Source organism: Arvicanthis niloticus, chromosome 30 (genome assembly GCF_011762505.2).
Source record: "Arvicanthis niloticus isolate mArvNil1 chromosome 30, mArvNil1.pat.X, whole genome shotgun sequence".
NCBI lineage: Eukaryota > Metazoa > Chordata > Mammalia > Rodentia > Muridae > Arvicanthis > Arvicanthis niloticus.
Window position 1 is genome coordinate 15,507,465 of NC_133438.1, and position 23,793 is coordinate 15,531,257.

At 37.4% G+C, this 23,793-nt stretch overlaps 1 protein-coding gene across 2 annotated transcripts in view; it reads right to left on the reverse strand.

Moving 5' to 3' along the window:
* Positions 1 to 16,950, reverse strand: part of Themis (thymocyte selection associated) — a 185,130-nt gene extending 168,180 nt beyond the window's left edge. For both annotated transcript variants that reach the window (XM_076927960.1, XM_076927959.1), the window contains exon 1: positions 16,589 to 16,950. In XM_076927960.1, coding sequence (XP_076784075.1) covers positions 16,589 to 16,679 — 91 coding nt within the window. In that variant the 5' untranslated portion in view covers positions 16,680 to 16,950. The remainder of the gene's footprint in view (positions 1 to 16,588) is intronic.
* Positions 16,951 to 23,793: the final 6,843 nt, after the last annotated feature.

Here is a 23,793-nt window from a genome sequence, read left to right on the forward strand (position 1 = left end):
ACTATACAATTGTGTTCCTTTTAATTTGCTATAAATCAATATCAGTGTTAAAAATACATAGTAAAAAGAAAACTTTGTGTGTGTGTGTGTGTGTGTGTGTGTGTGTGTGTGTGTGTGTGTGAAATAATCTGTGAAATGTAAGTAGATGTAACTGGAATATCATTCTACAATTCTCAACTTTTATCTGATTTCACTGACATAGCCCTGGTTGATTAAATTTAGGTAGGAAATATTAAGCTCGATTATCCATAAAATAAATGTACGTGGGTGCTAAAATTGTCAGAATTTTACCATCTGAATTGCACACATGTATTAAATCCATAAAATGTCTATCCATATAAGAAATAATTTACTAAAAATTATTATCAAATCTACTTATTCAACCAGCTCTAGAGCGAATTCTCCCACCATGAAGTCCTCGTGTTGTAACAAAATGAGTAATTATGTCTTTAAAAGCCTCTTCTTATCTATCATATGCATCACTTGGCCATCAATCCTGAACAGGCAAACTGCCACTAGTGTATTACAAAATGTCCTGAAGACACTGACTTCTGTGTGATGCCAATCATGCTAAGATTCTTCACTGAAACTTTTCAGGGGGCAGAACAAGGATCAACTTTAAGTTTAATCTCTAGATATATATTAGCAGACAATCGAGTGAACAATGGCAATCGTATTAATAATAATTATCATCTCACAAAAGATTTTCAAGGATTAAGTAACGAAAAATATAATAATAAACTAAATTAAGTAAATATTTATATATGAGTACCTATTTACAATCTCTATTAAAGTTGTATATAGAAAAGCATATATAAAGTATTTATTGACATACCTCATTATATTCATATAAGAAAGTATTATTTTATTTATTCTTCATTATATATATGTATAATACATTTCACTATATATTTTATATATATATTTATTTTTTAATACTTTTCTATGTGAGTTATATATATATAACTTATATATAAGTTATATATATAACATATATATATACATATATACATATATATATACATATATATATATATATATATATGATGTATTAAGGGCTCTTACTTAAATTCTAAGATAGAGTCTTTTCCCATGTACATGTGTTCTGCTAAAAATTCTGGGGTAGATAATTGTGCTTGAGAGTCAGGCAATCTATAGTCACAGACATTAAAAATGAAGGACTTGGAAATCAATAATTATTAAATAAATAATATCTTTGCAATAAGCCACTTGCTAAAACCATGTGTTTATCCCTCATACTCTCTGCACAGTCTCACATTACTTCTTTCCATCCATAATGTGCTGAACTATCTGCTGCTTGTCTCAGACGATGTTTGGTTTTTCTTGTCTGGTTGGTTTGGGTTTGCTTTTGCTTTGTGTTTTATAAGCCCCTCTTTTATCAGCATCTCCCATGTTGATGTTCTTTGCAACTCATGTGATACAGAGTATAACACAGTTCCACCTTCAAGTCTTTGACCCTGTCAGCTCTGACCTTTCTTGTGTATCTGATACATATTTCTGGCTTCCTAGAAGTTTTTTTGTAGCCACTGTTCTATAAAGGCTTCAAACTCGTTGGGCTGATTCCTCCATCCACTACCTGTGCAGCTAGTTCAAACACTCGTAACATCTTCTTTGCTGGTTGACGTCCTACCTAGGACCTCAGAAACTCAGAAGATGCCAAATGACCACAAATCCTGTTTCTATTTTTCCCAGACATTCATCTCCTTCAAATCCACTCAATATAATTCTACCAGAATGGATGTTTGTCTTAAACGTTCCAGGTATTCTTGACATTTTCCCCTGTCGTTTTCAAGTTAGTTCCAATGAACACGTTTTAAATTTGTAATCAGAAAAGATGCTTCCCTACAGTGTCATAGCTGTGACAAACACTGAAGTAACAGGTGCCTGCTTCCTCATAGCTTTTGGAGTAGAAGTCCACATTACATTTATGACTAATTCAGATTCTGGGGCGGGCACTCTTCCAAGCGTACTTACTGCTGCCTTCTCACACCGCTTTCATGTGCTTGATCACTAATGCATATATGTAAGCAGGGAGAGACAGCGACAAAGGCAGACAGAAAGCACGGAGATGGCTGGTGTCTCTTTCTTCTAGAGATATATTAAGTCAAGAGATCAGGACCTTTGTGAACATACACAGAAACTCAACATCTTTTGTATAATTAAAGAGCCATTTAAATATGATCACAAGTGCCCTTACTATCCACAACTCCCTGATTGGACCACATTTGAAATGTTAAAGTTGGATGTATTTCAAATAAACAACTGTCTCTTGTTCTAAAAGTTTTGGTTTTGCCTACTCATCTTCTCTTTAGGCTGCAAATTCAGAAACACCATCACCACATCTCTGAGAGTACGCTTTGATTCTCATACTCTCACAAGAACTCTGAGAATTATTTTATCCTAAAGTACACTTTTACACTGTACTAAAAAAACTTGTTTTAAAAAGCACCTGTTTTTTTTGTTCAGCTTATGGATACTTTACGACCAAAAGTACTTTATGTATTTTGTAGGAGAAGAAACAAAGAATTAAATGAAGAGACACAATTTTAAGAAATAATTTCCATCATTTCAACATAAATTTTTTGCAGAAACAACAAATATTATAATAGGTATAATACTCAAAATGTGCTATGTAAATTTGTTTTTACCCCCCAAGATTAAAAAACCATTTTCTTAACATTTAACAACTGCTACAAGAAACACTTTGCACTTTATATTAATGGACCTAGTTATACCAAATTATGCTTTGACTTCTGCAAATGTGTGTACAGTTTCCTCAACATTTTTCTTCTTCATCAAGACTGAAAGTAAATGTCTTTTGCTATCTAAATTGTCTGAAAAAAAATTCTTCCCATTTTTAACTGAGTATTTCTCATTCTCTTTACTATCTCCAGCACGGGCCATCAAAGACAAAAAGGGTTTTCCAAGTTGAACTTTATTAAAAGTTAAAACCTTTTTCTTCAAAGGAAGCCAGTTAGAAATGAATAGGTAGATCATAAAGACGTAAAATCTGTATGTTTGAAGATTTGAAAACTTTTGCAAATTAAATAGCCAGAATATGTAAAAAAAAAAAATCATATAATTCAATAACATAAAGAAAGCAATTCAGTAAGAAAATTGGCAAATGATATGAAGGGACATGTTATTGAAGAAGAAAAAATACATCACTAATCAGCACAGCATAAAGCAATCATCATTATCATCATTAAGAAATTCAAATTAAAACTACAAGGAGATATAATAAAAAAAAAGATAGCATAAAGCTTTGGGGAAGATGAAATAAAATTGGTTCTTCATGTTTAACTAGTGGAATATTACCCAAAATATCTCCAAATGTAAAACAATCTGAGGTTCTTAAATAAGGAAAACACATTGCATTCCATACCATAGAATACTGTTAGGAACAAAAAGAACGAAAATACTGATACATTTTCACAATGTGGATGAACCACAAAGGCGTGATAGTGAAGTGAAAGATGCTGTGTACAATAGAGGAGCTTGTGCATGGTTCATACCTGAACTGTTCATGGAAGGCAAATATTCAGACAAAAAGCCTGCCAATGGTTGCCTCAGACTTGAAATACATGTGGGGATTCCCGGGAAAAACCACTCAAGTTAGTTCTTTGGTGTGGTCATTTAACTATGTGACGGTGCTGCAGTCTTTGCGAAACACCACTGACTTTTACACTCCAGCATGGATCCTATAGATTGCAAATTATACCCCCAATAAAGCTGCAAGAAAAAAAATTTAATGAAAGGAGCCTCCTCTCAAAGCACGAAGGAAATAGATGTTTTGGTAAAAACTTGAGAATGGAATGTGGAAGACAAAGGATGTGGGAAATTGTATGTTTAGTAAGCCTCACCGAAAAGCGGTTTAGCCAAACTGATGTGTGTTACAGAAGCTTCACAGAAACCTGAAAAGAATTCTAGGAAAGCTTTAATGAGACTAACCTACACATTTTGTGTAACAGTGGAAAAGATATAGGTATAGCTGGGGGAAAGACCAGTAGAGCAGGAACTTAACTAATGGGGCAGAGAACAATGCGGGACTTTGTTACTGACTGAAATTTCTATTTTAAGAGAAAAAAAAAAATTGGAACTTCATGAGAAGATGTTTACAGAGGAGTGACATATTTTAATACACATATCAGCCACATGACTCAGGATACAGGTTGGAAGACAGACTTTAGGCTTCCAAGGAGGCAATCAGGAAGGCAAGTTGGGTGGAAATTTGGATAATCCTAGCACAAAATTCTGATGGCTTAAACTAAGGCAAGAATTCAACATAGTGCAAAGAGAGAAGACTCTGGATAGAACATGGGAGTAAGAGATCACCATCAATGGTTCTCCCTTTAAAAGTTCACTCACACTTTTGTAAAAATTAGATAATACATAAAAATAATACAAAAATATAAAAATGAAAACAGTATTTTTGGTAGTGCTATGAATAGTTTTATGCCTCCAGGGTTACCAAAATGCCAACCACATGCATATAATTTTATAAAGTGAAAACTAAGTCTTAAAAAAATTAGAAGGATTAAAATGCACTGAATATTTGCGAAAATTTTAGTAACTACGAGAAAACCAAAATGACAGCATATATCAAATAAATAGTGGGAATGTTTGTTTGTTGTTTTTGTTTGTTTGTTTGTTTTGTTTTGTTTTTCGAGACAGGGTTTCTCTGTGTAGCTCTGGCTGTCCTGGAACTCACTCTGTAGACCAGGCTGGCCTCGAACTCAGAAATCCGCCTGTCTCTGCCTCCCAAGTGCTGGGATTAAAGGCATGTGCCAAGTGGTAATGTTAACAAAAAAGAATAATAGTCAAGAAACCACAGAAAAATGTTTCCTAAATGCCGCATGTGGATTTTGCTTCTTCATGAAGAGATGGGAACAGTATTACTGCAGAAGGTTCCCTGAAGATATGTGATTCAGATATGCTAATGTCTAATTATTTATAATTGATAAGGACTTCCCTCGTAATCGTAATAAATATAACATTGTGTCGTTGTTACAGTGAGAAAGTTTAGGGTATGTTGAAGGTTACATTTTCTAAAGAACACCATGATAGTAAGGATTTCAGCAATAACACATACAACGCATTGTGCTCCACACCCAGCAGAGGCTGTGGAGGACAAGGTCTCTGTTTGTTGTAGTTACTTAGCAACTAAGGCTGTTGGGGGTTCCATTTGGACAGTCTATAAGGATAGACTATGGCAAAGTATGCACTGGTTCTTCAACCATACATTCCTAAATAACACTCCCTGCAGCTCAAATCGTCACTCATGTAACTAAGTCATATTATCCCAACAGGGCAAGAAGACACATGCCTCCCACATATTCAAAACTAAAATACATGGAGACTTTTAAATTTTTTTCTCCTATCTGTTTCTTGATGATAAACTGTCTTTCAAATTACAGAGGTCAACATACCCTTCACGTGTTGTAACTATCTAGGGCTTGAACCCCAAATAGTTCATGGTTATTTGGTAAAGACAACTTTAGAACTGATTGTCTAACCACACTTGTTACATAGTAGACAACACCTCTGCAAGACATCTACATAGAAATTGGAGAACTGGAGATTGCAGACCATATGAAGAAAGGATCACTCCTAACCCAAGCTTCTCAGTTGGGTACAGTTATTCCTTTTCCAAGATGACTAAGATTAGAATTATAAAGATTTTTGCACATGTGACGTTATATCCACAAACACTCATTATAAACCTGCTTTGTACGTCTGTTACATATGTGCATACTGGGCTTTTATGAGATATCTCTCCTAGCTGCCCTGAAAAAATAGTACTGAAATTATTTAAATTACAACCATCAGCATCACATTTCAGAGGGCTTAGTGAGCATATTCAATAGTTACAATATTTATTTTCAGTCCCTACCTTTTCACAAGAATATCAATAATTAATGTTATAACAAAATTATAGTTTTGTAAAAGAAAAATAGATGAATATTCTGAATTAAAAGGTTGAGTTATTTAAATCACAATTACTTTATCTTTACCCATTTACAATTTTATACCACATATGCTCTAGAATGAATATAAATATCAATAGAATAATATGTGTATGAAGTATACCTCCTTTTTTCAATAAGATTTTTGGTCAAGTAAATCCCGATGATTTAGATCATACATAGACCATTCTAGACAAATGGTCTAAACAAAACTGGCTTTCCAGTAATGCTTCTGAGATTTATACTTAGGTAAATTAACCTGTATTTAGATTAAACGGGAATGTATTTGCCCCTCCTCCCTAACATCCCTGGGCCACTATTCTGTCCAATACTCACTTTTCATTCAACAGTTTCCATCAAAGCCCTGTATGCATCCTTCAGTCCTTTCCCAAAAAACTTGGCTTGAACTGCCTTTGCCTTTTTTTTTTTTTAACTGTCCAGCCATTGCCCCCCTTCCGTTTCCCCACCACCACCATTCCTCAGCCCAGTCCTCCTCCCCCTTGCCTCCGAGACCCCCCCCCCACCAGACCTCCCCCTTCCCTGGGGCCTAAGCGCATCTTCTCCCACCGAAACCAGACCAAGCAGTCCTCTGCTATCTAAGTGTCGGGGGTTTCGGACCAGCCTTTGTGTGCTGCCTGGTTGGCGGCTCAGTCAGAAACCCTTGCCTTTTCAACCTAAACCTGAGCCCCACTGCCCTATGTGATGGTGTGTGCTCCCCTAATCTGTATCCTACTCTCCATTAACTCCACTCTCACCTGCTCTCCAGAGCAGACACTAATCTTTCCAAAGGGCTCTTGGGTCCCTTACCCATCGCCTACAACACAATCTTTGGCGTTGAATTCCATGCCTTACTTTCTATACATTCCAAGTACAAGGACTTTTTTTTCTCCTACTCAAATGGGTTAAAAGTCATTTAAAGTCCAAATGATTTTTTTTCCCCATCTGTTCTTTCCAGATCTCTCAATTTCCACATCGTCCGAGCTCCTCAGAAGGCCTTTCCTGACCACCTCATCTTATAGCTACCCCTGTTTGCAGCAGCCCCAACACCTGGTGTTATGTTGTCAGTCTCTATTGTCTTCCATGCTTTGATGAGCATGGCCTTCTAAATCTCTCCCCTCAATTGCTTTGTCTGAATCTCTCATCCCTGCCCCGCCCCCTCCCCGCCCCCCCCCCCCCCCCCCCCCCCCCCCCCCCCCATCTTAACCGTGCGAAGCAAGCTCTTCGCAGGTTTGTGCTTGCTCTGTCCTCAACAAGAGTGTGATTTCCCCAGATATTTGCAGTGCGCATTTCCTGTTCAGACCCCTGTTCAAATTTTGTTTCATCAGAGCTGTCCGGACCCAGGAGAGAAACCTCCAGGCCTTGATTTAGGTTTAAGGGAAATAGACGGTTCGGTTCAGCCTACATTTTGGAAGTAGGGATGTAAGGATTTGCTTGTATGTGGGAAGAATAAAATTAAGGGGTGACTCCTGATCAACCTAGTATAGCTCTCCTTTCTGATGCATTGACTCTGTTAGCATGGATTTACATGTATAATTTCTCCAAAAAGAGAGGAACTTTACATTTTGTTCCTGAATGTAACTTTGTCCTCTTTGGCAATAATTTCTGATAGTGGATTTTTAAAATTTATACAAGGTACTGCATGCTGACATAAGCTTAGTCTGTAAAGTTTGTTTCAGTGAACCTCCTCATGTAGGTAGCACTTTTTATTCTTTGTGATTTTATTTTGAACTTAATTTCTGAGGGTCTGGTATTTGTGCATGTTTTACATGTTAATCGAATTACCTAACTGCTACATAGAATCTCAGTGAAGTTTGTGTACCTATCACCTGCCTCCCCTTGGTTCTGTTTATGCATACCTACATGTAGCTAATTTTCATTTTGCTTTTGGTTTTTGATACAAGGTATCACTATGAAGCCCAGGCTAGCCTCCACCTTAATATCTTCCTGCTTCCTGTTCTTGCCTCCTGGTGTAGAATTACAAGGGTATACCACAAACTGGCTTCCTGTATAGAGTTTTATGAATCATTTTTATACCTTTTACCTTTAAAAAGGTAAGTACTTACTGTTTAATAACCACTTTGTTAGTAGTGCATATTCATAACACACAATAATAAATAAATAAGTAAATCAATCACTTATATGGCATATGAATTGCTCTACATTTTTGTTAATTTTTATATTTTGTATTTTATATTTATTTTCTGTTGACAAGAATTATAAAGTAAGGATATGTATAGCCTGTCTACCGCATTTACCATGGATATATCCTTTGGTTTGCAGTTTAGCATAATCTAGGTCTTTGTTGATGTTGTGTTTCTACAGATTTTTTTGTTTTAGCTTAAATTTTTTAAGATGTATTTTTTTATTGGTATTAATGTTCTGCATACATTTCTGTCTCTGTACGATGTGTGTGCCTGAGAAAGTTGGATCTCCTTTAACTAAATTTACAGAGGGTGGAGCTGCCAGGTGGCTGGGATCCCAACCTGGGTCCTCAGTAAGGGCAATACAGACAGTGCTCTTTGCCCCTGAGGCCTTCTTTACAGTACCCGAGAAAGGTGCTTTTTTTAACTTTCTAGTTTAATATTTTCTAAGGCTTTTTAGGGGGGTTTTGTTAATGTCTTAATTGTTACTCCCCCACCCTATCTTCTATCTGTATTGTGTAAAAAGCATTGAGATTCAAATTAGCTGGGTTTTGTTTTTGTTTGCTTTGTTTGTTTAGAAGTGTTTGCTAAGGTTTCCTACCAGGTATCACTATTTCTGTAGTGATAATCACAGTTATGATTCACAAGAGGATTTCTGTGAGATACTCATCTGGCTGGATATGGTCACCTCATCTTTGTCTCATCCTTTAGGGTGAGGCGAATGCTCATTTTCACCACAGAGGACAAGGCAAACACTACATGCCGAAGGATGGGATCACGGCTCATGTTTTACTTACTCAGGACTCAGAGTCCTGAGTTCACGACCTACAGCTTTGCTTCACATCAGTGGGACAAGAGTACCTTCCAAAAAAAAGAGTCACAAGTTGTATGCTAGAATGTTCTAGTGTGGTTCCTGCTACCATGGTTGTTTTTAGTTCAAAGAATTCAGTCTGGTACCACAGAACCTCACATCACCTTATGTCTGTTGTTTTCAATTTCAGCTTCTCTATAGCCTTAAAGTAGGTCATGCTTCATACCGTAATGTATAGTGAAGAGCAGACAACTAAAAGAAAAAGCCATTAATACCCAAAGCAAAAAAAAAAAAAAATAGCTAAATTAAGTCCTACAGAAATAAGAAACAAGTAGCCACTGAATTTAAAAGTAAATAAATTATCATTGGAGTTGAGAATGAAGGAAAGCTGAAGTGGTAATCCCAGCTTGCAGTCCTGGCGCAGCAGCCTAGAGACTAAGACAAGAGGATCCAGTGTGAGACCAACCCGACTGTCTCAAAGTAAGAGGAATCAAAAAAAGAGACAGAGTGTGTCTCGGGCTGGGGTACAGGGCAAGGTCCTGTCTGAAAAAGACACATGGCAAAAGCATATAGATAAACATTTTAGTATTAAATATGTTTATCAAGAAGGAAGTAATGATTTTAAATGACTACAGTTCAATACTTAGAGACCAAGAGATTCTAAGAGAGCAGACTCGAGAACGAAGTTATGAAAACTGGATCAGAAATCAATGAAAGAAACAAACAAAAAAAGAGAATATTAATGAAATCAAACTGTTTTCTTTCCAAATGATTTCACATTTGAGAGTCTTACAGGTGAGTTCTAGCAAATTTTCAAGACATTAAAACTCATCCTTTAGAAGATTAATTACCTTAGAAAATAGAAAACAGTGACATCTACAGAGCTCATTTCAGAAAGCTAAAACTATCTTGGTCTAAAACAGGTAAGTCTACTGGCTACTTTAATTACAGTTAAATATGAAAATCCTGAATATACAAAGCATACAGCCAGCCTTGTTAGCACAGCGGATAGAGTAATCCAGCTGAAACTGTGGTGCTGAGGTCAGCCCTGGTAAACTGAGTTGATGGAAGCCATCTTGTTGGCCCTCAGACAGGATTCTGGAATTCTGACTAGTAGTTTTGTTCCTGGAGGCCCTAGCCACTAGAAAGGGTGTCCAAGCCCCAGGTTACAGAAGCTGTTGGCAATAGCCATGGGGAAGTTGTTGACTGACATCAGGTCTTAATGAAAGATGGTTTTGATCCCATCCTCAGTGTGCTACTTACAATGAACAACCGGGTCCTACATAGTGTGAGACCTTCTGGAAAGGTTCTTCACTCTAATGCTTGTCCTATGGAAGCAGTGAGACATGCCAACTTCCCTGACACATGGCCTTACATGTATAACGAGCTCTCACCCAAGTTCTTCAAGTGGTTTGCTGATAAATATTTAAAGCCAGTTTAAACAAAGTATATGTGTAAGTGATTGTGAGTTTTTATATGTGCATATGAATGTTTGTGTTTGTGTGTCTGTCTGTGTGTGTATGTGTGTTATAGTTAAAGGTAAGTCAAATAAACAGATTTAAGAAAGAAAACCATGTTATTAGCTTAATGATAAATACCATTAATTTCAAAACCAATTTGTCATGTAAATACCTACCAAACAAGGAAAGGATGGGAATTTCTTAAGTAAAAAATAAATACCATCTCTTAGAAGTTAATGAAGGAATTTCAGATGACTTTTTTTTTTTATTACTAAGACAGGGATTCCCATTCTCATTGTAGCTCTGCTCTGTACAGCAAAAGTAAGAAGAAACCCAAAAATAGCTACGAGCAAGAACAACTCTTGATGACTTCAGAGGACACCAGTCTCTACTTAGGTGAGCCAATTATATATATATATATATATATATATATATATATATATATATAAAATGACATACTACAAGAATACATACGAGAAATTTTCAATATGCTGACAGTATTTGATGGCATCCTCTACTTCAGTAAGAATGAGTAGGAAAAAATAGCAGTGTTATCTGGTTGCTATAGCAGCAAAAGTCCACATGTTCTTGTGAGGGTGATCTAGAAACCAGCCTAGGATACATGACTACTTCATGCGGACATTTCTTGAACTCTAGTAAAAGATCTAGAAATTATTTTGTATTTTGATTATTTTCAAAGATTTATTTTATTAGGTTTAATTGTACAAATGTGTGCTTGCCTATGGGTGGGATCAGACCCTCTGGAGATGGACTTGCTCCAGTGATGAGCCACCAGACATGGGTGCTGTAACCAAGCTTGGGTCCTATAAAGAGCTGAATCACAGAGCCATCTCTTCAGCCCATTGTTTTTGTTTTATTTTTGTTTTTAATAAAAATAAACAATTTTCCTGGATCAGATGCTTTTACTAAAGAATTGGGAACATAATTTAAATTACTACTTTTTAGAAATCCTTGCTGAAGAAAAGTACTTTTATTGGTGAAATGGTGTGTTACAGATGCTTTCTCTGGGTGTCAATGTGACAGTGTGAACCTTGCTACTAACCCTACTTGGTTTCATGCTAGAAATGTCAGCCAGTGTTCCAACGGAAAGAAGAAAACACAGTGCAGAAAGAAAAAATCACATCTGACCAATTCTGATGTGTCCAAAATATCAACAATAACCTAAATATCTTAAAATTCAGCAAACACAACAAATAAAAACAGAAACATGAAAGAATTCCTAGTTTTTTGTTTGGCTTGTTTGTTTATTTATTTATTTATTTATTTATTTTTGCTCTTTGAGATAGGTTACCACTCTGGCTGGCCAGAAACTGTTTATTCCAGGATGGCCTCCAAACTTTAGCCTCAGTTTCCCCAGTGCTAGGATAGGCATAAGCCTCCATGGTTGCTTAAATACTCAGAATAAATGTGGAAACAATGAAAAGATCAACAACAAAAGCACCAACTGTACTGCATAAAAGAGAAGAGACTCAACTTACGAGACTCATAGATTGGGAGGCTTAATTTACAAGGATGTTGATTTTCTCTAAATGATTCTGCTGATCAGAATTCAGAGAGGACTTGTGTGGAGATTGACAATTAATTCTAGAATGTATATGAAAACTTGAAGAGCCCAATTTGAAATATAAAAGCACGTTGGCAGGTTTATTCCACATTAGTTGTTTTCAGTTTGACTGTACTCTAGAGTCACCAGGGAGATGTCTAGGACCTGCCAGTGGTACCTTCACTCTCACATAATTAAATCTTTACTTGTAGAGACACATCCAGATGATGATCATCTTAAAAACATGTCAGATGTTTCAAATGTGCAATCAAGTTTGAGAACCACAGTCCCGCAGCGTAGCCTCGTACAGCATATAAGCTGGATGTTCTGTAATGCTGCAGATCCACGTGCATTCAGGCAGGAAAGCTGGGTAAAGAACAGTCCTGTGACTTAAGAAGCAGACAAGGAACTGGAAAAGACCCTGGTCTGATGCACAGTATTCATGACTATGGGGCACAGTACAGCATTAGCAAAAAGAGTTTTCCAGCCAGGTGATATGGTCTAAGACTACCACTTGAGAGACAGGGCAAGGGGATTTCTGTAAGTTCAAAACCAGCTTGGTGCACATAGTGAATACCTGACAACCAGGGCTACATAGAAAGTCTCTCTCTCTCTCTCTCTCTCTCTCTCTCTCTCTCTCTCTCTCTCTCTCTCTCTCTCTGTCTGTCTCTCTCTCATTTCATCCTTCCCTCCCTTCCTCAATGTCACTGTACAAATTAGCTCTAAAAAAATGATATAGAGCTTAGTCCTCCTTTCAAAGCATATACAATACAATTAATTCCATACAGAGAATACATATAAAGAAAAGAGGAAATAATTGAATTTCTAGAGGCTAATGTATTGTTCCACAATTCGTGGTAAAGAAAAATGTCCTTAGCAACATATAATAGAAATGTCATTGTAAATCGACACCTATCGGTAAAGTTGAAAACTTCACCTGATCAAAAGGTACCCCTGAGAAAGTGAATTGCTAAGCGAAGCAGTGGGAGATGACACTCAGAAATCAGATCGTCATATGTACGTGTACATATATACATATTATCAAGTCGTTAAAAAAATGTATAAAGACCAATATAAATGAGCAACACCTAGGAACCGTCTCCTAAAGAGAATCTGCAGACAACATGGAGTAGACATGAAAATGTCCTTGATCTCAGTAGACAACATTCCTACCAGAAAGACTAAAATCAAGATGACCAATCACAGGAAATGTCTTCAGGTTAGCAGGAGCTCTCAAGAGACTTCTGATGGAAATGTAGAATGAACAATCACCTAGGGAACTTCTCTTTCACTGCCCACCAAACAGGATACACATACCATTCAACATCACAATCTTATTTATATTCTTATATCCTTGCAAACATGTATGTATAAGAATTTCACAATAAAACACTAGCGGTGACTTTAATCCAAGTGCCTATCCATCAACAGTAGAATAAGTGAGTAAATTTTGGTATATTCATCCTATGCTATATTATTATACACTACTGGAACTGATGACCTGTATCTATATACCTGGACACTCTGTTAGCTGAAGCAGAAGAATTGCAAACTGTAGACATGCTTGGACTACAGAGAGAATCCAAAGCCATCCCATGAAGCTAAGCGAGACGCCGTATCAAGATGAAAAGTGAGAAGAGGGTAGGGACTATTACGTAATGGTAGAGCCCTTGAAAGCATGCACAGAGGCCTTAGTTTCAAACCCCAGTACTAAGATAGAAAAGAAGAGAGAAAGAAAGAAAGAAAGAAAGAAAGAAAGAAAGAAAGAAAGAAAGAAAGAAGGAAAGACTATACACTAAAAATAAATAAATCATATAGAATAATACAGATTACCTTTACAATACATGTATGCCAATTAAAAAAATGCATACTATAATTTTCCATTTATATAAAGCTTATTAGGGAGCAGAAGTCGTGGAGAATTGGTTAAGTTGGGTAAGGGAGTAGATAACAATTGAAAAGTGTATAAGATGAGTCCTCTAGAACATTTGTGGTTTTCTTTTTTTTTTGGTTTTCTGAGACAGGGTTTCTCTGTGTAGCCCTGGCTGTCCTGGAATTCACTCTGTAGACCAGGCTGTCCTGGAACTCCACTTGTGGTTTTCTGTTTCTTGAATGATGGTTACATGGATGTGCTTACTGTGAGTAATTCATTTTAATTACGTGGTAGCATAGTAGTAAAGTCATAACGAATAAAGACAATGATATGAACAGGTTTCTTTTATAAAATACGAGATTAATGTTTCTTCAAGTTAATGTATAAGATCAACACTATCAAATAAAGTTCTACAATAGATTTCTTAAAGAATCAATTGTTATTTTTCCATGTGTACGTTAAATATCTGTAAACAGCTAAGTTAACCTTGGAACATGGAATAACACTAATTTCACATCTGCCATTTAAGACATACATATTATTGGCCCAAAGCAAATTTTAAAAAATGATTAACAGAACAGAGGAGGTATGTCAAAGACAAATGTTGCACATTCACGTTATCTGAATTGGAAGCAACAAAATGTACTAGGAAATCAGCTGACGATATACAGAAATGTAAAATTGGGTCCCTGTACATCGCAAAGCAATGAATCCTGCAAATAACCTAAAATCCAAATATAAAATCTGAAACTGTAAAGCTGCTATCAAAACTCGTCCTCGATGTGTAGAAAGACATAGTCCATAAAGCCCTAAAAGCGTAAACCATGAGACAAGAATCAACTGATAGCTGACTGAAATGTATAATCTCCTACACGGAAGGAGGAAGTCAGGATAAAAGACAGCCTGATCCCAAACAATGAATTCACAGAATCTCACATAAAACCTCCTAAGAATCTGAGGGCAAGTACTATCTTTCAGGGGTGTGGAGGTATGTAGGTGTGCATGTGTCAACATGTTTTGCTTTGGTAAGGTAAGACTGAATAAATATTCCCCAATTTGTGATAGGGTTACATCTTGATAAGCCCACCGGGAACTGAAAACATCCATACTCTCAAATATATTAGCTACACCTAACAACTCACAATCTCAGCTCAATCTGTTCTACCATAATTTTGTGCAATCCGTGCATTAGTTACAGTGAGTGAAACCATTTGACAAAATGCCCACTTTATATTACCAAATGTTTAGTCTTCCATATGACTTACTGACTATTTTACTTAAAATGAAAAACAAAAACTGGATGATTCGGGCAGTTCCACTATAGTGAAAAGTCAAAAAATTGGAACTCTAACCATTGGAAGTCTGGAACAGCCTGTGAGTGGGAAAGCTCGTATGCCAACCATTCCTCCTAGAAGTTTGACTAGACCCAGTTCTTTAATTTGCTTTACTTCACCGCTTTTTGTAAGCAAAGAATCGATTTCCAACTAGAAAATATTTTCAGAACCTTGTATGTAACCAAACTAAAACCTTTTGTTTTGTTTTGTTTTGTTTTGTTTTGTTTTGTTTTGTTTTGTTTTGTTTTGAGGCAGGGCTTCTCTATGTAGCACTGGCTATCCCAGAACTTGCTCTGTTGACACAGCTGGCCTTGAACTCATAGAAGTCCACCTGCCTCTGCCTCTTGATTGCTGATACTAAAGGGCTGTATACCACTACCATCCAGCCCAAACTAACCTTGAAATATTAGAGTACACATTAGGGGATTTTACATACTGCAGTAAATTACACTAAAATTCACCAGCTTAGTGTTCAATAATATTCATGGAACTTTGACTTTTCAACACAAATTTTAAAAGATATTCTGTGATCAATAGGGACTAATTTTTTTTTTAATCTTTGAATAAAACTCCCACTATTCAAGGAGGTTGGAGAAGGTCGCTACAGAAAGAGGAGCACAAGCATAAAGCAAGCTTAGAAGTGCAAACTTGGCAGCACTGCAAGACTCTGTCCTTGATAGGCGCAATCATTTTGGGTGAAACAAAACACAAAGCAAGCTTGGTAATGCTTGTGTTTTTGTTTTGCTGTTGCTGTTTTTAATAGTCTAGAAAGAAGCATCAGCAATATTAAACTTTTTTTTTCCCAATGACAATTAATTTCAAAAAGTAAGGCAGAGACGGAACATCATTTGTTTGGACCTGTGGATTGCCTACCAAGAAAAAAAAAATGGCAGTTCACAGAGTTCCACTTCCCCATCTTTCTTAGAGCCTTGGTTTTTCCTTTCTTCACCAGCTGCTGGGTCTCCACTATTGAGCAGTGTGTGTGTGTGTGGTGTGTGTGTGTGTGTGTGTGTGTGTGTGTGTGTGTGTGTGTGGTATGTGGTGTGTGTGTGTGTGTGTGTGTGTGTGTGTGTGGTGTGTGTGTGTGTGTGTGTGTGTGTGTGTGGTGTGGGGTGTGTGTGTGTGTGTGTGTGTGTGTGTGTGTGTGTGGTGTGGTGTGTGTGTGTGTGTGTGGTGTGTGTGTGTGTGTGTGTGTGTGTGGTGTGTGTGTGTGTGTGTGTGTGTGTGTGTGTGTGTGTAACTTTCCCTCAGACTACTTGGATTTGTGTTTGCTGCTTGCGCTGCTGTTTGAACTTTAGTATCACAACACTGAGCTATCACACAGCCTTTCACATATTCCTTAGTAAAACCTCTGACAAATTCCTAAGAGACTTTATAAGAACATTCTATCAAAGTTAAAGAATTAGAGAGACACTTACCTTCAAAATAGATGCCTGACTGGATTTCCAGGACCCTGGGGAGGGTCCTTAGGTCAAGGGAGTGGACAAATTCTTCCAGAGATAAAGCCATTGTTGTGTCTTGGATGCTGTACAGACCTGATCTTTACAAAACCTTGTGGCTGCTAGATGTCAATTGTTTACCGTTGCTGTCTTTGCTCATAATTTCCCAGACAGGCAGAATGTGAAAGGGGAGCCAGATCAGGGTAGAACAGTCCAAAGGTGCAAAGGTTGGGAAGTACTTGTCTGCAGAAGCTGGTCTTCGCAGTTTCTACCTGAGGCAGGGAGGAAGTCACAGGAAAGCCAAGCCCAGGACAATCAGCTCAAGCAGCGGAAGAACTATAGGCAGGAGACAGTGGGTAAAACTCTTTTTGTTCTCCTTGTACTGCATTTCCTTCTGACACCGAAGTAGATCAAATGGGGGTGGGGTATGTTTGTCTGAACTGACACTACTCAAAGTAAGGAGGTTGGCAAGTTGCTGGTTCTTGTGCATCCACAGCAGAGGCAAGATTGTGAACAGAGTGGCCCGTGCGTGACCACCAGATGTGGCCAGAATGCGGACGCAATGTCTTACCTTAAATATGGCGCTACATCAATGTGTTGCCTCTGTATTTGAATTCTAACTTCATGATTTATTTGCAAACTCGTGGTGCTTTTACATTAAACTTGGTTACAAAAGAAGCTGTTGTCAGCCGTTTTTTTTAGAAATCTGATACTCTGAGGAGGTATAGAAACTACCTTTTATCTCTCTACATTAAAATTTTTGCTGAAGCTGAAAGGAAGGGAGAAGGTGTTATGCAAAAAGTGACTCAGGAATTAATTAGAGTAAATTGATGAGAACATTCTGGCCTCTGCACTGGAAAGGAAAGTATTTAAAGCAGTGCTTAGAAAAAAAAGATTCCTGGGTCTAGCACTACTTACAAGCAAAAAAATAAATATATTAAATTAAATAAAAATAAAGCAAAAAAATAAAATAAAAACAAAACAAAAAAGAAGGCACGACTTACACGACCTATGTTTGCTTCCTCTTTGGAACTCACTTGTTAAATGTAGATTTAAATAAATTGTACAAGCTCCACATGGTACAAATTTGCTCTTATGATCTAAATTTAAAGTTGAAAAAATGCCCAAAGTCAAAGGAAAAATAACAAAAACCTTGTGAAAACTAATTTTTAAACATTAAAATCAATCTTTCTGGGGTTTTTTTTTGTGTGTGGTTTTTTTTTTTTTGTTTTGTTTTGTTTGTTTGTTTGTTTGTTTGTTTTTTCTTTTTGTTTTGTATTTTTTGGTTTTTAAAACAAAATTTTTCTCTGGAGACCAGGCTGGGCTCAAACTCCTGCCAGTCATTTTTGCCTCTGTCCTAGGCTTACAGGCATGTGTCACCACATCGGAGGTTTGTTGTGGTGGTGCTAGTATTTTTTTTTATGCTTCCTGTTCTTTGTACCTAATTCAAACAGCATCTTAGAGGTTACACATACCATTTGAAGTAAGACTATGTTTTGTAGGCAAATAAAGGAACCTTGGTTGATGTTCATAGAGTTGAACTAGGCTGAAAAGTTGTTCTCTCTCCTCAGACTGGAGTCTGGATACATTGCATGAGTTCGATAGAGCATCTTCCAAATGCTTGAGATCTTCATCATCATATTCAGGCCTTGTAACAACTTGCTAACCTGCATTCTAGGCAAAACTAGGGTTAATGTGGGAAACGCAACAAATGTTTCTTGCTAATAACTTCTTGTAATCACTTGAAACATTTTGTCCCCTAAATCTCCCAAGCTTGATAAAATCTATCTTCTGTCTCCTTCTTGCCAAAGTCTGGGCCTCTCACTTGACTGAAAACACTATTTATGGCCTACTGGAATATTTCATAGGGTTTTAGAATATGGAAAGGGCTGCCTCTTGAAAAATCATACATTTATTAGAGTTGGTGCTGTAGTAAACTTATTTGGTGTGTAATCAGTGCTGGATTTCATCTGATGTCTTTAACATCTAACTCAAGTTGCTACCCTTGTAGCCAACGCTAGAAGATTTCACTATATCATCAGATATTTATATGGATTCATTCTGTCCCTGCTCCTGCTTTACACGCAGAGATTTTTCTTGTATCTTAAAAAATCTGTTTCTCCTATATTCACAGTCATAAAATTAATGACTCCCCCATCTTTGAGTGCCAAGCCAGAAGGCTTAAAGTTGTGTGTGAACAGATATTTTCTACAGTCTCCAGATCCCTCAAGCTCTATGCGTGACAACCCTGAAGGCCACTCCTCTGACCTGGTCCTGTATTGCCATTGCTGCCATCTTAGTTCTAGTTATCACTACCTCTCAAAGACATTGTGATATGATGATAAAGGAGAGAAATTACCTGAACTGAAGCATAGTAAAATAAATTACTGAAGTTCAGGCACTACCATAGGAATGGTCTACTTAATTACAGTCAGACCAATGAGAGTTCAGAAGTCAACAGACTGTATGTTACAATTTCCAATCTGCAGGAAGCAGAATTTCATGCCAGTGAGGAAGGAAGATGCATTTAACCAATGATTGTTAAATATGTGAGGGAAAGGAGACTTTCAAAACATTCCATGAAAAGAAAATGAAATGAAGATAAAGTTTAAACTTAGATTTAAGTGTAAAAAAGCCAAAGTCAGAATGTTACAAAGTGTGAATGAGGGTTTAGAAGAATTGCTCTCAAGTATTATTTGAAGTCTTAATGGAGGAGACTAATAAGTTGGACACAAACATTTGAAATCTATAATAATCTTCTATAAATCAAAATGGAATTTTAACAAAAATTTCAAATAATTCACTCACTCAACTTAAGCAATCAATCAATGCCCTGCATGTCCAATTAGTGCAAACCAACCAGAGTTCAGAAAGGTGCTTGGAGACTTTCCCAACTCTTCCACCAAAGTCTTTGGGAAACTTAAAATCCTTTAAGAGCAATTGTAAGGAGCCAATGAGATGCCAGAGTAGTGCAGACAGAAGCCCAAGATCCTGGAAGGTGGGGTGCCATGAGAAGAACTTGGTGTTGTAACTTTCTCCTTCCAAACATTTGTTGTTAGTATTTGGTACCAATAGAGAGGCTAAGAAACTCAGCAAAGGCTGGTGACAGAGAAGGAGAAACTGTCTCAAGTTTCTAGCAGCATCTGGCTGCTAGAGACACCAAATACAATTTGCAGCAAATGGAGCATTCAGGATAAGAAACAGAACCATTCTATTTGTCCTACTCAAAGACTGAGTGTGAGAGTGAGACTGTGTGAGTAGAGAGAAAGTCAAGCAACACATCCAAGAGTGCTTCAGAGCTGAAACTGCCTGAGAGAGGGGGGAACACCTCTAAACACCAGCAATGGCGGCCATGAACTCTGAAGGCTGGCCCACTCACACAAAGGTGGAGGTAGAGTACTCAGAGTAATTGGATAGATACACATACATGCATATCTTTAGAATGACATCTAGAATTCAACAATAGTATTTTACAATACAGTATGGATAGCATACTATAAAACAATAGCACACAGAACTGGAGTGGAGAAGTGGCAAGAGGAACAGACTCATGAAGTAATTGTTAGACTTAGTTCTGAATTTAACCTTGCTGGACCTGATGGGCTCATGTCTATAACCTACAGCTTCAGATACTTTGTAGGCTAATGTGGAAAATCATATTAGCTCAGGAACCACAGGCTGGGAAACTCAGCAAGATCCTGTCACAGATAAAAATATATTTAAAATAAACTAAGAGGAACTGAAGAAGTAGTTCAGAGGTTTAGAGTACTGGCCACTCTTCTGGATGACCTAGGTTGAATTCCAGCATCCACATGGCAGTTCATAACTAAATGCAACTCCAGTTCAAGAGAATTCTATATGCTTTTTATTTTCTTGCCTTTGTGGGTACCATACATGCATATGAAGCACAGCCATACACATACAGGCAAAACATACACACCACATGTTCTCATAACATAAATAATAATAAAACATGAAAAATAATAAAAGAACCTTGATGCACATGTTCAAAACTAGAAGATAAGAATTTCAGATGAGAATTACCACACAAAAAGTATCTAATAAGAAAACTATAACTATAACAACTATAGTTTAAAACTATAATAACTATAGTTGAGAATGAGCATTGGATTTAATAGCAGATGGGCTCCACACTAGGAGGACAGATGAGCAGGAAGTATATTGGCCACCTACTCCTTGACCATGAAGCCTGTCCTGGAGCAGCTGATATACTGAGTGTCTTTCTATTGGAAAAACCTGATTTTCCCTCTCCCAGCAGGTATAAGTGACAGTTCAGTTGTTAACCTTTATCCTAGTGACTAGGTATTCATTCATTCATTCATTCATTCATTCATTCATTTGTTATTTCAAAAGAATATAACAAAACAAACTCTAATGATGTAAAACAAAAACGATCACATTGAAGTTGGACAAAATAAACCAACAGAAGGAAAATAGCCCAAGAGAGAGCACAAGCATTAGAGACCCACTAGTTTGCACAGTCGATACTCCTGTAAAAACACTAGACATACTATGTATTCAGAGGGCAGGTGCAGACCCATGCAGACCCTATGCATCTTGATTCAGTTAAAGAAAATGGAACCCACAAAGTAGACAAAGTCCAGCTGCAAACATTCATACACTCACTCAACTACTCACAGAACAAAGTGTTTAACAAATAAAATTCTTAGTACTGAGGATATAATGTGTAGTTCAAAAGCTGGTGTGCTATACATTGAAATCAATTTGGCCTGATGATTTCACAATAATGTATGCATAATTAGATATTCACTAATATGCATGTGTATATTCATGCTAAACATTTATCGCTTAGCTGGCCCAAAAGGAGGGATATGTAACCAGCAGTATTCCAATTTACTCAACTGTTTGGGAGTCTCGTTTAACAAAACTTTGTTCACCTACTAGACTTGTTCCTCAGTACTTAGACTCAACATTTTTTTCCTATATAGCTACTTTTCAATGTTTCAGTAGTCTTTTTGAGGAACAGAGAGAGACCTGCCCATCAAACGATGATAGAAACCTGAGGAGATTGCTGAGTCAGCAAAGTAGCAATCATAAAAGGGGAAGGATCTGTGTTCTGCCTCCGGAGCCCACATAAAAATCAGGCATGGGGGAAGGGTGTGGAGCATAGGCTTGTAATGCCAGTGATGAGAAGCCACCGACTTGGAGAGCCCTGGGTCTTACTGGGCAGTAAGTCTAGACTAATCTGCGGGCCATAGGCACCAGTGAAAGACCATGTCTCAAAATTCAGGATCAATGGCACTTGAGAAATAACATCAAGATTGACTTCTGACCTACACACACACAAGCATGTACATACTCACATCTCTACAAACAAAACGATGAGGAAGTAATGGTTGGTTTCAGCAGTTTCAATGACTTCTGTCCTAAAAACATACTGTTATGAAAAGAAAGAAGGCAATCATGAAAGATGAGAAGTTTAAAGGAAGCTAAAAAAATACAGTTGGTCGCTTCTGTGCTAAATCGTTTGCAGCTGCTTTCCTATAATGCTAGCAGAAGTGGCTAAATATTTTATTTTTAATTATTGCACAAAGAACACACTTTAAAACCACAGCTAAAAGCCAGTATAAATCGTATTTATTATAAATAAGATCGTGTTTATTAGAATCCCACTTTCCTTATTTTCTGAAACTTCCTCCTCACTGTTTATTTCTTTAAAAAAAAGAAAATATTAGATGCTTCCTTGAAAACAGAAATTCTTCCTGACTTGAGCTTAAGAGTGTAGCATTCATTAGTTCAAGTCTTGGAACAGTGATGAACAGTGCGAGCGATAGAAAAAGGCTGTTACAGGAAAGAATTTGACATCACCAGAGGATCAGCCTCTACTCTCTCTCCTTCATGAGTTGTGTTTCCCAGACACCATGCTGTTGTCACAATCCCTGGCAGCTCAAGGCACTCTTCAGTGTGCTGAGAGAAATGGCCTTCTCTTGGTTACACCAGGAAAGACCCACACAGGTTTTGACTAGTTCAACTCTAGCCATACCTTCCTGTCTCAGCAAAGCACCAATCCTGTGAGAGAGGAAATTGTTCCTTTTCCAGATCAGTTTCTCTGTTCTGCTTATACCGTACTGTGTGATCTCAGGATTGCAGTAGATTTTGTTTCACAGTTGTAGTTACTAGAGTTGGCATGTGAAAGCTTTCCAGGGAAAATCAGTGAGTTCTTAGCCAAACAAATGGAATCAATGTTTGGTAGGCAAAATTGTCCCTAGATGAGTGATCCCAATGTCATGAATGGTCCCTTATTTGCAATATTTCATCAACATGTACTTCTGTCCCCAACTGTCTATGTGCTCATATAAGTATAAATAGGGATTGCTTTTATGATATGAAATTAAAATTAAATCCTGCTTTAAAAATTGCTTATCCCAGGTAGCTGATGAAACCAATGATGAAAATAACAAGACCTTGAAGAGGTTACATTTTCGAAAAGCAGTGGTCCTCAAGTTTCCAAATGCTGTGACCTTTTAACACAGTTCTTCCCTCATGTTGTGGTGACCCCCCCGCTTCATAAACGTATTTTTGTTGCTACGTTATAACTATAATTTTGTTGTGGTTATAAATAATAATGTAAATATCTATGTTTTCTGAAGGTCTTAGGTGACCCCTATGAATGGGTCATTTGACCTCCCAAAGGGATCGTGACGCACTGGTTAAGAACCACTATAGCATGGCACTCCCACATGCTAAGGATCAGTCAACTCCACAAAGATGAGCTGGTTATTTCATGGAGACACACAAAGAGGAAAGGCTGACTCAAGACCTTAAGGTGGAAGCCGTTCCTCTGAGGCTAGTTTTTCTTGGACTAATTTTAAAAAAGCTGGCGGTTTCATGGACAAGCCTGCTGGTCTCAAGAGAAACCTTACTCTGGAGACTGAGTTTGCGTGGTTCTTGCAACTCATGGCTGGGGAAGGTAATAGATTAGGGTTAGGAGGAGGAATCAGATGAAAGCCCATTATTACAGAAGTCCTGCCATGACATTTCCCTGGTGGGACTCAAGTCTTTCATTATAAAACTAAAACCGTTAAAAATCGATCAGCAGAAGGACCTTTTACTATGTGAAGATTTAAAATTCCTCCCCCATAGTGGAGGTCCTATGACACACTTCTGACACTGGTGTCCCTTAAAGCTTTGCTGAAACGCAC